The 13,844-nt window shown below is 41.5% G+C and overlaps 1 protein-coding gene across 1 annotated transcript in view; it reads right to left on the minus strand.

The window, feature by feature from the left end:
• Positions 1-13,844, minus strand: part of LOC120713989 (WD repeat-containing protein 70) — a 45,469-nt gene that overhangs the window by 26,480 nt on the left and 5,145 nt on the right. The window contains exons 9-10 of the mRNA XM_039999966.1: positions 9,459-9,535; positions 65-239 (exon numbers count right to left, since the gene is read on the minus strand). Coding sequence (XP_039855900.1) covers positions 65-239; positions 9,459-9,535 — 252 coding nt within the window. The remainder of the gene's footprint in view (positions 1-64; positions 240-9,458; positions 9,536-13,844) is intronic.

Here is a 13,844-nt window from a genome sequence, read left to right on the forward strand (position 1 = left end):
TCCAATGTTTACAATCCACTGCACATTGCCGGCAGCTGGCATGCGTTTGTGTTTTAAAACTCACACTGAGGTTTCTGTCCCAGATCTGGATGGTGCCATCTTGGCAGCCCGCTGCGATGAGCTTTCCGTCGCGGCTGTAGGTGCAGCATGTGGGGATGACTTTCTTACCCTGGAAGGAGCGAGGCTTGAACACAGACTTGTGCTTCTTCTCTGAATTAAGGTCCCATGTGCGCACAGTGCTGTGAACAGACAGATAATTTAATTTATCCTAACCCGGTTATCATGAATCACTCAAAAAACGTCCATCTCTCACAACATATTTGTTCTTTAACACCTGCATCCACCATAATAAATCAGAACTGTGGCGATACGGTGTCCCCCGTCATTTCGTGAAACTTTAGGTCAGGCAGCTCTGTGACACAGGGTGAGAAGTTTTGCAAAGAGCAAAACAGTAGATCAGTCTGACAGGTACGTCTGAAGCGTCCATGAAGTCCTGATTCTCTTTCCTACATCTGTTGAACACATTACACAACCTGGAGCACTGAGAGTGGGGGTTTGAATGCAGACCTGTCGTAAAATACAAATGAGAGATTTCATTCCAAAACATCATAAAATGAGAGTAAAACAATAAGCCCTCATGGATACAGGTCAGTCTGTGTAACACTTTACAGTTCTTTCCTGGATCGAAACCAAAATTGAGTTTGAAACTTTCTGCGAAGGCACCATTAATGCTGTACGATGTATTCATGCTTTGGAGCTACATATGCTGTCATACAGAGGATAAACCTATTTATTGATTGATTTATCCACTAAAACTGCATAATGACAAATGTTGCTAGCTTAAAATTCAAAATGAGCATTCATCTAAAAAAATGCAACAAAAATGCAGTTTTAATACTTAAATTTTTGTACATTGCAAATAAATATAGAGTTTAAATGATGCTTTTATCTGCCTTTCTCCTTAATCTAGCTCTGCATCATCTCAGACTGATAAAGCAAAGACGGCAAAAAAATGATAACAGCACTAACTCAGGTGCCCACCAGTGATGAGACAGACTTCACCTCCCACATTTATTTATTGGAAGGGTGTTAGTACACATCGACATGCCAGCACCTCACATGCTCCCACCAACATTCGTGACAGACACGGTTCATCCAAATGTGTCTGTGAACCCACTGCCTGCTTTAGTGGGTATCTTGACCTCTGGGTCACGGGGTCAGCAGGGGAGTATAAACATACAGGCAGGGCTGCTACTAACAGCCAGGGAAGGATTCCACTGTGGCCGGCTACAAAATCACAGACACACACACTCAACTGTGTTTGGATAAGTCTAACAATGTGATACAAATGCCAGCTGAAGACATATGGTTTGAGTGAAAACCTGCAAGGGTCAAATAAAACTCTGATGCATAGTTGTGTTTAAATCCACATAACAAGAAAGCTGTTAAATCACAGAAAAGAAAAAATCCTGTTGGGAAAAAAGTGCAAAGGCCACATGTATAAAATCATATTTTCCAATGCAAACTGGAGGCTTCTGCACTGTACAGTAAGCTGTTTACACAGCAGATTTCCATGTGTATGTGTGTGAGTGAGGGATAAAGAGCGATAGCCACAAACTCAGTGACATATTGGTCCACCTGCTGCCTCACACAGACATCTCAATTCTGTTTACAGGAGACTGTGGGCGAGTGTCAAGCCAACAAAGACAACATGACCTTTCATGTACCACACAAAACCTGGAATGGTATTTATCATAAGAAACTCTTTCCAAAACATGGCATTGCTGGCTGTCAGAGGGATAGAGCGGAGAGGCTGGAGCCCACCAGTGCTGAGCAGAGCGTAAGTGATGGGGAAAGACTGCACACAGTCACTTGTCGGGAGTAAGATGCTTGTGGGAAACTGAGGGCTATCTAAAGGGGTTCATTTTAGTTTTAACCTCCTAAGACCCAAACTCTTCCACGGCATGCATTTTTAATTTCTCTTTGATATTTGGGCATATTGGGGCCCAATGAATGTAAAAACAAAAAATTACCAGATTTTTTTTTTTACCTTATTTTTGTTTTTAAGAAAAATAAGAGCCACATATGAGTATATCCGTTTAAAGTTTTGATAGAACAGTAGCAGTATAATGTCCTTGTAAGTGGATATTGGGCCCTTGTAGAGCAAAATTCAGTATTTTGGTCTAAATAACCCAAAATGGATGGTTGGGGGAGGGGGATAACAGGTATATATTAAAAAAATGATACACAGCATGAACAAAAAAACATTAGCAGGTAATAACATTGTCATTTCCCATTTCTCAAAGGCCTGTTTTCCCTTCAATCAGCAGCCCCCTTTTCTTGCACAAACGCTTCACAGGCAGAGGGGTGAATGCAATAAAATGAGACCCATTCAACCTCAGTCATGCATGTGCACTTTACGAGGTAGCACAGTCGTTGACACATCAACTGAGGAGTGACAGCTCCCTAGGCCCCGGGTTTTATCTGTACATCAGGTTATAGGCCCAGTGGGGGTGACGGCTGCTAGGATCACCTTTCCAGATTACGGGATGAAGAAGAGAGACGGAAAAGAAGAGCGTTCGTCTTGTTTCAGGTTGTTTATTGGTCGAATTCCAGTGATAGGCTGAATTGCCTGTTTCCTGGTTGACTGACTAACTGGGGCTCTGTTATGAGAAAGGAGGATTAGGAGGGAAGATGCTCAATCTTCCATCACAGCTAAAGAAGATAACAGAGGGATTTAGGAGGCATGCACACAATTGTACCCAAGCAATGAATCAAAAGGAGGAAGATTGTGGCCATTGTGGCACAGATGGGCTGTGGGTACAGTGACAGACTCATTCACAAAACTTCACAACATTTTCACAACATTGTTTCTGCTTACTAGCAAGGCGGGTGAGACCATACACTACAAAAGGCAAAATGCCTAGAAAAATATCTCTTGAGCTTGAGTCAAGGCAGGTTTTCAGATTTAATCAAGCAAAGGTGTGATAAGTGGCGACCCAGTTCGCTGACAAAAGAAACAAACACTGTATTTCACAGCTCTCACAGTAAAAAACTAGAGGCTACTGTCAGTCAAAAATTCAGCCATGGCTATAAATTGAACAAAAAGGATTAATGCACTCCTTAAAGCTATGGTATGTGCATTCGTGGGCAGAATATGGAACACTTGCAATGTAAGGTGGGAAAGAGTTAGCTAGCAGATCATTACATGAAGGAACCTTTTAAAAACAAGCGCCTTCATGCTCACAGGTGTACACACGGGTGCTCACACACACAAACGACACCCTTTTTGGCTCCTACCTCAAAGCACACTGTGTGATGTCGATCTTACGTGCTGCACAATAATGTTTAATATTTAGTATTTACAGTTATATTCCCATATATCATCGTGATGTTGTTTATTGTATTGCTCTCGTTTTCTTCTGCTTGTTTTCTTTTTTCATTCTCAACAGGTGAAATTAAAAAAGTATCTACTGTTAGCTAGTGTTTTCTCTTCTGTTTTTTTTTTTTTTTTATCTCCATACAGGTAATCCAGGTGTTTTGTTTGTTTTTCTTTTTTTTCTTCCCCCCTTTCTCACCATCTCTTCTCCCCTCTATTTTTCTTTCCCTCCCTCTCTTTCTTTCATTCTTTCTCCCTGTCCTACCCCCCAGTCATGTCTGTCCCGTCTTTAAAAAGCGAAAATAAAATAAATACATACCGTATTTACCGCACTATAAGGCTCACCAGATTATAAGGCGCACTGTTGAAGACTGGCTCTGTTTTCATACATAAGGCGCATCATATTATAAGACGCATTAAGACAAACAAAAAATAACTCGACCTTTATTAAGCTCATTCACAGTAACTCTTAACACTGTTAAGCTGTAACACATTAAATATTGAAAAATACACACTTTTTCCAGTACGGTACATTCAACTTCCACAATTCCCTCAAACTCTTCACCTTCCGTGTCCGAGTTACGGTAAACAGCTGGGCAATTTCGGCATCAAGCATGCCCGGATCCCTCTCACACCGGATTAAAAGGCGTTTAAAGTGCATTCAGCAGAATAAAACAATCGGATGAGTTAAAATTTAACCAACTCATTCACAGTAACTATTAACATTGTTAAGCTGTTAAACATCAAATATTGAACAATACACTTACATTTCCAGTACATTCCACTTCCACAAATCCATCAAACTCTTCACCTTCCGTGTCTGAGTTACGGTAAACAGCTGGGCAATTTCGGCATCAAGCATGCCCGGATCCCTCTCATCATTATCCGAATCAGTCTCGTTGCTGTTACTTAGCTGTTCAGTGATTATTCCAGCCTTCGTGAAAGCTCGGACGACACTTGAGACTGATACCTTAGCCCAAGCAGCCACGATCCATTGGCAGATAGTGGCGTAACTCGCTCGGCGTTGCCTCCCTGTCTTGGTGAATGTGTGTTCGCCTTCTGTCATCCAATGCTCCCACGCAGCTCGTAATTTAACTTTGAACGACCTGTTGATACCAATATCTAGTGGTTGGAGTTCTTTGGTTAATCCACCCGGAATGACGGCAAGCTCCGAATTAGTTTGCTTCACTTGGGTTTTGACAGCCTCGGTGAGATGGGCGCGCATGGAGTCGTAGATCAAAAGAGACGGAGATTTGTGGAAAAAGCCATCCGGTCTCTTGACATAAACTTCCCTCAGCCACTCGCTCATTTTCTCTTCGTCCATCCAGCCCTTTGAGTTAGCCTTGACGATGACGCCGGCCGGAAACTTTTCTTTTGGCAAAGTCTTCCTCTTGAAAATGACCATGGGTGGTAGTTTCTGGCCATTAGCTTGGCAGCCCAGAACTACAGTGAAGGATGACTTCTCGTTCCCTGTGGTGCGTATAGATACCGTACTGGTCCCTGTTTTCTCGACAGTACGGTTCATGGGGATGTCAAAGGTGAGGGGGACCTCGTCCATGTTAGTGATGTGTTCTGGCCGGATCTTCTTTTCAGTGATCTTATTCTGGCAGTACGTGCGGAAAATGGCCAACTTTTCTTTGTAATCCTTTGGCAGTTGCTGTGAGACAGTAGTTCTTGTGCGGATTGAGAGATTATGCCTTTTCATAAAACGGAAGCACCAAGAATGTCCCCCTCGAAAGTCGTTGATCTGCATGTCACGTGCTACCGCTGTTGCCTTGAGTCGAATAGAGATTGTAGAGACACTTCTACCTGCTGTTCTCTGTTCAATAACCCACTGTTCAATTTTGTCCTCTAACTGCGGCCATCGCGCCTTGTTCCCTCGGAAACTCCTTTTGGTCTTCTTTACTTGTTTTAGGTCATCCTTTTGCTTCCTCCACTTGCCCACCATGGACTCATTAATGCTGAATTGTCTGGCAGCTGCTCTATTTCCATTCTCTTCTGCATAACTAATTGCTCGAAGTTTAAAATCAGCTTCGTAAGCGTGTCTCTTCGCGGGTGCCATTTTGGAGTCGTTATACACACACAACACGGTAATGTTGTGTTGAAGCACAGTACGTATTACTCCGCGAGGCTCCTGGCAACGGTAACCGTAATGCTCCAAAAAGTGGCACTAAAAATCTTTTTTTGACAGATTTTTGAGCATAGTGTGCCACATAAAACCGGTTCGAGGTCAGTAAGCACAAACCAAAATTCATACATAAGGCGCACCAGATTATAAGGCGCACTGTCGATTTTTGTGAAGATTTAAGGATTTTACGTGCGCCTTATAGTGCGGTAAATACGGTAATTATAATAAAGGTCAATCAAATGGACCAATATGGCAAGGCCATGATGATCCACTTGGTAAAGTAAATCCACTTGGCATCTTTCTTGGCCTTCAGACAACAATTCTGAAGGCTAAAGATCCAAACGGGACAGGCAAAAAAAAAAAAAAAAAAAGGTGGGAAAGAGTTGGAGATGTGCTGGACTGTGGATGAACCCGTCCAGTCCAGTGAATCGCCCCAACATGCTCACCCACACTTTGAGGAGTCATTCCTCATATGTCATCCATTTAACTCTCCTTTCCTTTAAAATTGAAAGTAAACCATTACCAAGGGCACTGAAAAGCAACTGACTTGCTAATTCATCAAGATCCGAGTGCTAGAAATGATCAATTAGCGCTCACAGCAGACAAAAGCAAAGAGAGTGAGAGACAGAAGTACGGCCTTACACAAAGCCTAACCAAAAGTACCATTCTCGCAAAACAAGATGAATTACTACCACAATTTATCCATGCGTTAAATCACAAATCTGCTTTATGTGACTTTGTGTTTGTCGATGCTCTCTAGTATGACACATTTCAAATCAAATGTTTAGTTTGAGCACATGACAAAGACAAACAATTTGTCAGCAGTAAAAGGCCCTGCCATGTTGTCCTCTGGGTCTCCTTGTATACAGCTACACATCCAAGTCCAGCTGCAGCCCTGACAGCAGGCCAGCGCGAAGGGAATCCCTGGCATTCAAACCTCCTGGAAACATTCCTCAAATTGTGTGTATTTGTGTGTACACATGCTCAAGTGTGCTTCAAGACTCGACAGAAGTAACATGTGGGCCCAATTAGAACGTCGCCATTTGTCCTGTCCTCTGTGCTCCACTGGCTGAAATTTCAGTCGCAAAAAAAGGAACATAACATGGATTTTTAACCTTCTCCTAGGCACTATAAAACTACGTACGTAAAGCCAAGAATCACCAATGTCCTATCCTTCAAAACAACAACACAAATCTTTCCAGTGTTATACTTGGTAAACTGTTTTATGCAATGTGGTTAGTTAAGTGTTAAAGATTTGGTGCATTAGAAGTTTTTAAATAGGCTCCAAGTCACAGCTATATTTTAACTTTTTTACTACTTTTTACTACTTCAAGATCAACCCTGCCAAAGAAATACTTCCACTGAGAGTTAACACAGCAAGTATTGCTTTCACTTTCTTGGAAATAAAATCTGTGGCTTTCAAACATTCACCAAAGACTCAGACGCAGTTAAAGTTGCTTCATACTTGTGCGGTTTGTTTCTTAGGATCAAACATGAATACTGTTGGAAAACACTGTTTCATTTTACAACTGCACGCTCTCAAACAGAATGACAGAAGAATGTGAAATGTTGACACACACAGCGCAACACTTTTCACTGACTGACTCGATTCGCACAGTTCTACTGAAGCCCTATTCAAGCCACAGTTTCTGAGAACACCCTGCTGCTATATTATCAGTACTTCCCTCTCATCCACTTCCTCCCAGGAGGGTAAAAAAAAAAGTATGGGTTAATGAAATCATTCAAGGCGCTGGGAGGTAGCCCTTAATGAATGAGATTCCACACTACTGGGGGACCTTTAATTAAGAAGCTGGGCGGTCCAGTGATCATGCTTAATAACCTATTCAAGTAAACACAACAAAGAGCCTCTAACTAGGCAGAAAGACCTGGAAAAGCCTGGATGTTGGTCTAATATTGAAGCAGACAGACAGCAGCTGACAGCCTCTCATACTACTGGCCAACTGCTGGCCCATTCTCAAGACGTCCACTGACTACCGCCTGGCCCCTGTGCAGAATCCATACTTATTCACTAAAGTGAATGGAGTGGATGGTGAGACAAAGAAAAGGAGGAAGACTGTCCTTAATAACTGAAGCATTCATAATCCATGCTGAAAAGCATAGTTGTCTATAAGGTTTCAGTGATGGTACTGTGTGTTTCACACCTTCATGGCAACAGAACAGTCTCATTAATGTAGAAAGATCCATAGACATTAAGATCCTCGACAAACCATCTGTGATGTTGTAAATCACTGAGTAAACCCACATAAATTAAAAGTGAGCAAACGAAAGGAACTAATATGAAGGGACAGCCTTCCAAATTATTATAGCCTGAGTCAAGCAAAAAACCCCACAAATATATATTAATAATATTTACGTTATGGTGGCAACTGTAGTTTAAGCAACTTATCACACATATCGCAATTTTAAGCATTCTTCTGCAAACCTTGTGTGCTTAAAGTTATCTGTTTAGGACTTGTAGTAACATGCAGTTTGCTCCAAAGCAACAAAAAGGGATTTTTGATTGAAAACATTGTAGGTTCAGGGACAGTGTGTCCACCAATAAAGTGAAATTCTGCACCAAGTTGCAAAGCACATTACCAACACAATAAGGTGGGAAAATGTAACCAGGAACAACTTCCTCCACCTGTAAATAAACATAGCCACCCCCCTCTTTTCTGTCTTTGCCACATCTCTGAGACTCAGCTTGCCACACCGACTGGGCCTGCTGCTGTGAACCTCTCCCGCATGCAGCCCCTCTGCCTATGAATGGCTCCCTGTGCGCTCCTCTCTGCTGCTCTCCTGTTAGCTGGCCAGGAGAAACACCCAATGCTAACGTGCCACGGGAGGATTTCCAGAGCCTCAATGAGAGCTAATTAAACCAACCTCCACATCTGGGGGAGCAGTAACACTGGTAAACACTGGGCTGCGGGCTGCCCGCAAAGCCGGGCCCTTGTTTCTCCTTAATGATGATAGCCCTAGGTTTTTCTCTACTGTTGTCTGTCACACTCTCTTAGACTCATCAATGTGCTGTAGCTTAGTCATACTCTTTGCCTTACAAATGTTCCCGCACACCTATACACAGGACAAAGAATTACAGCTTCTACAGGTTTAGTGCTGATTTAAGGATGTCGCTGACTGTTAAAACTCTGCGGTCTGAAGCAAACAATATAAATATCTGTGTATGACAGCGGTTGATCTGGTCTAAATCACTGCATAAAAATAAAGGGCTCCATTTGGACAACATCCAGTATAAATATGCCATGTGCAAACACACAGCTATGAGGCCATGCTACAATCTTCAGAGGCATAGTCTGGATTAGAGGACTCCCTGCTGGTGACGGAGGGGATGAGAGCGAAGAAAAGTCTGTTCGGTGAGAGCATTACTTTGAAAATCCGACAGTAAGAATTACTAAATATAATGCTGGACATTAATTTTGTATCAAAGAGGTGTGGCCTATGTATGATGGGTGTCACTGTGCTATCAGCAGTGCTCTGAAGATAAGAAAGGGTATTTCTCACTGACTGCATACTCTTCAATGTCCTGGGGGACTTTCTCAATGATTATTACTATAAATGGCACACGCTGGTTTGTAAAACAGAGACTCCTTGTTATGCCTGTAAATGAAGTGTACAGGAAAGTAACCATTTCTCCAGAAAATCTTTTAGACAGTTATTGTTTAGAAAGACCAGAGGCTTGTTTTCATTTAAAGAGATAAAATCAGCCAAGATTAAAACTCACTATACGAAATACACATGCTTGGTGAGTCACAAAGAGATTAGGCCCATCTAAAAGCCATTTCTGTTTTCTCCTCCCTGAAAATCAAGACGGCTCACTGTGAAGCTTAACAACTGGATCCACAACATGTGCAATGTAACAGCGCGAGAAAGACAACAGGGGCGTGGAGGCTTCTGCCTTTAACTCACAGCTTACAATGCTTGGTTAAAACTTACCCATCATTGGAGCAGGTCATGAACTCTTCTTTAATCTTGGGATGCCAGCACCCACAATTAAGCATAGCTGTGTGGCCCTGAGAAAAAAAAAAGCATAAAGTGAAAATAAACAAATGCACACTTTTAACAAGCACTAAAATGACCCAATATCCTGTGGCTGCCTTCCAGTGGCTTTATTGAGAGTTTCCTTTTCTTCACAGCAGTTTTTAAACACTTTATATTCAAGGGCAAGCCACAGAAATAGTAGCTAGCATGTGCTGTTAGAAACTTGAAAGGAGATTAAGACATATTTCGTAATCGTGCGCACAAATAAAGAGTAAAGACAGCTGTTGTTTTTCCATTTTGGCAAAACTTGCAACACAAAAGGTCACCAGATAATTAATCCGATGGTGAATTTTCCAGCACTGTGCATTACAAATGTGAGTCCTTTATCCATATCCTTAATTAGGTTACACTGTAATACATTGACTTTACATTAACGTTCGGATTTCCTCGACATAAGTATCACTTTACAACTGTGCTAGTGAACTCAGAGGCCCTGGAACAGTGAGCTCTTTGCTCTTTGTAACTTCTACACATTTCCTCTGCTGGAGAGTCATGTGGAGAATTACTCATAACAAATAACTTCAAAGCAGTATAACCCAGAGAGAGGCCTCTCTGGCTGCCAGGTCAGAGTGGAACACTTCAGTGTGCTGCGAAGGGGCTTCAGACAAGACATACTGCTATTTGACAGGACGCTCAAGAAGCAGAGCCTTGCATGAGCAGAAGCTGACCAAATGGCATTGGTATGTGTGGATCAGAAAGAGGGCCTGTCTGTTCACTGTCAAATACTTTAACAACACACCATATTAATAACTGATTAAGAATAATTGCATATGACCTGCTGTTTTATGACTAAAAAGAACTACAAATTGCTAAGCTGTTAAATTTTATGGTAAAATATGCACTCGCTATATGATCAGGAAAGTACAAATGGTCCGTGAAGCCCCTCACTAATTCCCTCCTCTGTGCAAAAACAGCAACCTTCAAAACAGCTTTGCATGAGCGTGAAAAAGGCACTAGCTTCCTTTAAAAAAAATCAGATTCATCCTTCTCCAAGTGTTCGAAGCATAATGCATCACTGAAAACAATGTCTTTTTTTTTTTTTTAAATTAGCGCAAATGTCATCCCAGAAGTAAAAGACAACTTTTCATGTAAAGGAAAAAAAATCTGCTTTTTCACAGGGTTTAATGGGATACCTTAGTGTCATGCAAGAAGCTCTCACCTGCAAGGCGTAGGGTCTGTGGTTACTCAAGTATGGGGAAGGTAATATTTTCAAGCAGGTAACTGGAGAAGAACTTACCACTGGCATTGAGAGTTAGGACAATAATCTCAAACTCATCTACAGTGGCTTGCAGAAGTGTTCGGCCCCCTTGAACTTTCCCACATTTTGTCACATTACAGTCACAAACATGAATCAATTTTATTGGAATTCCACATGAAAGACCAACACAAAGTGGTGTACACGTGAGAAGTGGAACGAAAATCATACATGATTCCAAACATTTTTTACAAATAAATAACTGCAAAGTGGGGTGTGCGTAATTATTCAGCCTCCTTTGGTCTGAGTGCAGTCAGTTGCCCATAGACATTGCCTGACGAGTGCTAATGACTACATAGAGTGCACCTGTGTGTAATCTACAAACAGCTGCTCTGAACACACCATCCCCACTGTCAAATATGGTGGTGGCAGCATCATGCTCTGGGGGTGCTTCTCTTCAGCAGGGACAGGGAAGCTGGTCAGAGTTGATGGGAAGATGGATGGAGCCAAATACAGGGCAATCTTGGAAGAAAACCTCTTGGAATCTGCAAAAGACTTGAGACTGGGGCGGAGGTTCACCTTCCAGCAGGACAACGACCCTAAACATAAAGCCAGGGCAACAATGGAATGGTTTAAAACAAAACACATCCATGTGTTAGAATGGCCCAGTCAAAGTCCAGATCTAAATCCAATCGAATTTCTGTGGCAAGATCTGAAAACTGCTGTTCACAAACGCTGTCCATCTAATCTGACTGAACTGGAGCTGTTTTGCAAAGAAGAATGGGCAAGGATTTCAGTCTCTAGATGTGCAAAGCTGGTAGAGACATGCCCTAAAAGACTGGCAGCTGTAATTGCAGCAAAAGGTGGTTCTACAAAGTATTGACTCAGGGGGCTGAATAATTACGCACACCCCGCTTTGCAGTTATTTATTTGAACAAAATGTTTGGAATCATGTATGATTTTCGTTCCACTTCTCACGTGTACACCACTTTGTGTTGGTCTTTCACGTGGAATTCCAATAAAATTGATTCATGTTTGTGGCTGTAATGTGACAAAATGTGGAAAAGTTCAAGGGGGCCGAATACTTTTGCAAGCCACTGTATGTTACTTAAAGCATATGTATCACGTGTATTGATTCTTTCGAAACCCAAACCAAACCAGAACTGGATTAAACTGGCAAGGCACTGCTTGCTTGCATGGAATCCAGTTGCCAAGTAAATGAACGCATCTCTTAGGACTTTAAGGTTTCTCCTTAAATTAGAAAAAAAAAATGCAATTCTTTTAATTTAATGAAACATTTTTTTCCTAATTCTGGTGTAATCATCAGAAAACAATGGAAAATTACTCTTCTCCAGTAAATGCATTATGCTTCTCAGGTTCACAACAACAACAACTTGCGAAAGACTAAAAAACAGCAGATATCGATAACAAAAGTAAGCGCAAAGAATTATAATGACAAACAGACAAGAACGGATGGGCAAGCCCAGTTTTTTATTATCACAATTTCCTTAGGCCAGAAAAGTGTCTGTGTTAGCGTTTACATTTGGGAATACTGAAAGAATAAGAAGAATAGTTTGTGCAAAAATTGGAACTAGTACGAAAATTATTTTCACCTGCTTATGGAAATTTGTCTTGTCTATAGTATTTATTCAGAGAAGTATCACTGACAGCAATACATATTCAGGGAGACAGAAGCAATACCATGTGATCATACTGCATGTACATACAGTGCAGGCCTGCGTGTGACAAATCTCTGCACACAGTGGGGTTAGTTAGGAAGGAAATTAGTTTTTGTCAACTGAGACAGAATAAAAGCAAGGACTTAATTATCACATAAGACACAGCTAATTGACTGGGACACCGTCACCCGTCCAAAACGCATTTTCACTGAACCAAACTCCCCCATCAGCACCAGATGTGACCGTGCAGGACAAGAATGTAGGACATCAAGGAAAACACTATTTGCGATCAATGGGCCTTCACTTCAAGTAATTCATATGGGTGGTATAAACCATGTCTAAATGCAGTGCAGCAGGCACAGATGCTCATTGACTACCAATATGGCCTTTCTTAAACACACTAAAATCCAAACATGGACACTCAATTAGGATCCTTCTTTGTAGATTCAGGTATATGCAAGAAATGAACCGCGACAGTCCCGAAAGCATGTGTTCCTCTCTTCCTGAGTGCTGCTGGCTTCTCACACAGCACACACATCGTTATCCCCACATACAAAAACAAAACCAACTACACATTGCTACCATTATGCACTGGCAGGGTCAACCCACAGCGCAGAAGAACAGATCATCCGCTGCATGTTTGGAATTAGCAGTGAATCCTGGGTAGACCGCAGTTGCTATAGAAATGAAAACACGAATACCTGCAACATTCTAGAGTATTACAACTTGTACCATATTTTTTTAATAAGATTTTACTATGATTAGCTGTGATTTTACTCTCCGAGGTAAATGCTGAAATCTCAGAATACTTCGGCATCACAAAAGTTGGAAGTTGGAGTAGAAAATATGGGCTGTTAGATGATCAGTCACATCTGCAGTATTACAATCTGGCTTCAAAGAGAAAATCAAGGGGGCAGTGAAATGATAGCAAAATGTATCGTAAACATCTATAATAATAACCAGACTGACACAGTGATTCTGCATGCTTACAAAATGCGATAAAACAACAGACAGGGAGTTGTTTTTCTTCATTATCGGGGTGTGATGAAGACTTTTTAGTGGATACATGTAGGTCGCTTGCTCCAACTATTTTATAATTTTATCATGTCTATTAAATATTTTTATAATTCTAACCAAGAGAGTACCTCAGGAAATCTCTTGGTTAGACTTGCACTTTGAGTTGTTTCGCCGTACTGATGAGCACCTGTTTTATGTCATTTACAGAGCCACGCAGCACTTTCTTTTTATTTATATTTTCTGAAGAACAAATTTTTCATGACTCAGATTAAAGCAGATGTGGAAACTGTAACAATGGAGTTACTTTTTGGCATAACGTGTGGCGTTTGACTGCAGTGAGCGATTATTACTGACATTTCTAGTAAACTTGTGTGTTCTTGGCTTCATTGC

This window comes from Simochromis diagramma, unplaced genomic scaffold, assembly GCF_900408965.1.
Source record: "Simochromis diagramma unplaced genomic scaffold, fSimDia1.1 OVJJ01000596.1, whole genome shotgun sequence".
Taxonomy (NCBI): Eukaryota; Metazoa; Chordata; class Actinopteri; order Cichliformes; family Cichlidae; genus Simochromis; species Simochromis diagramma.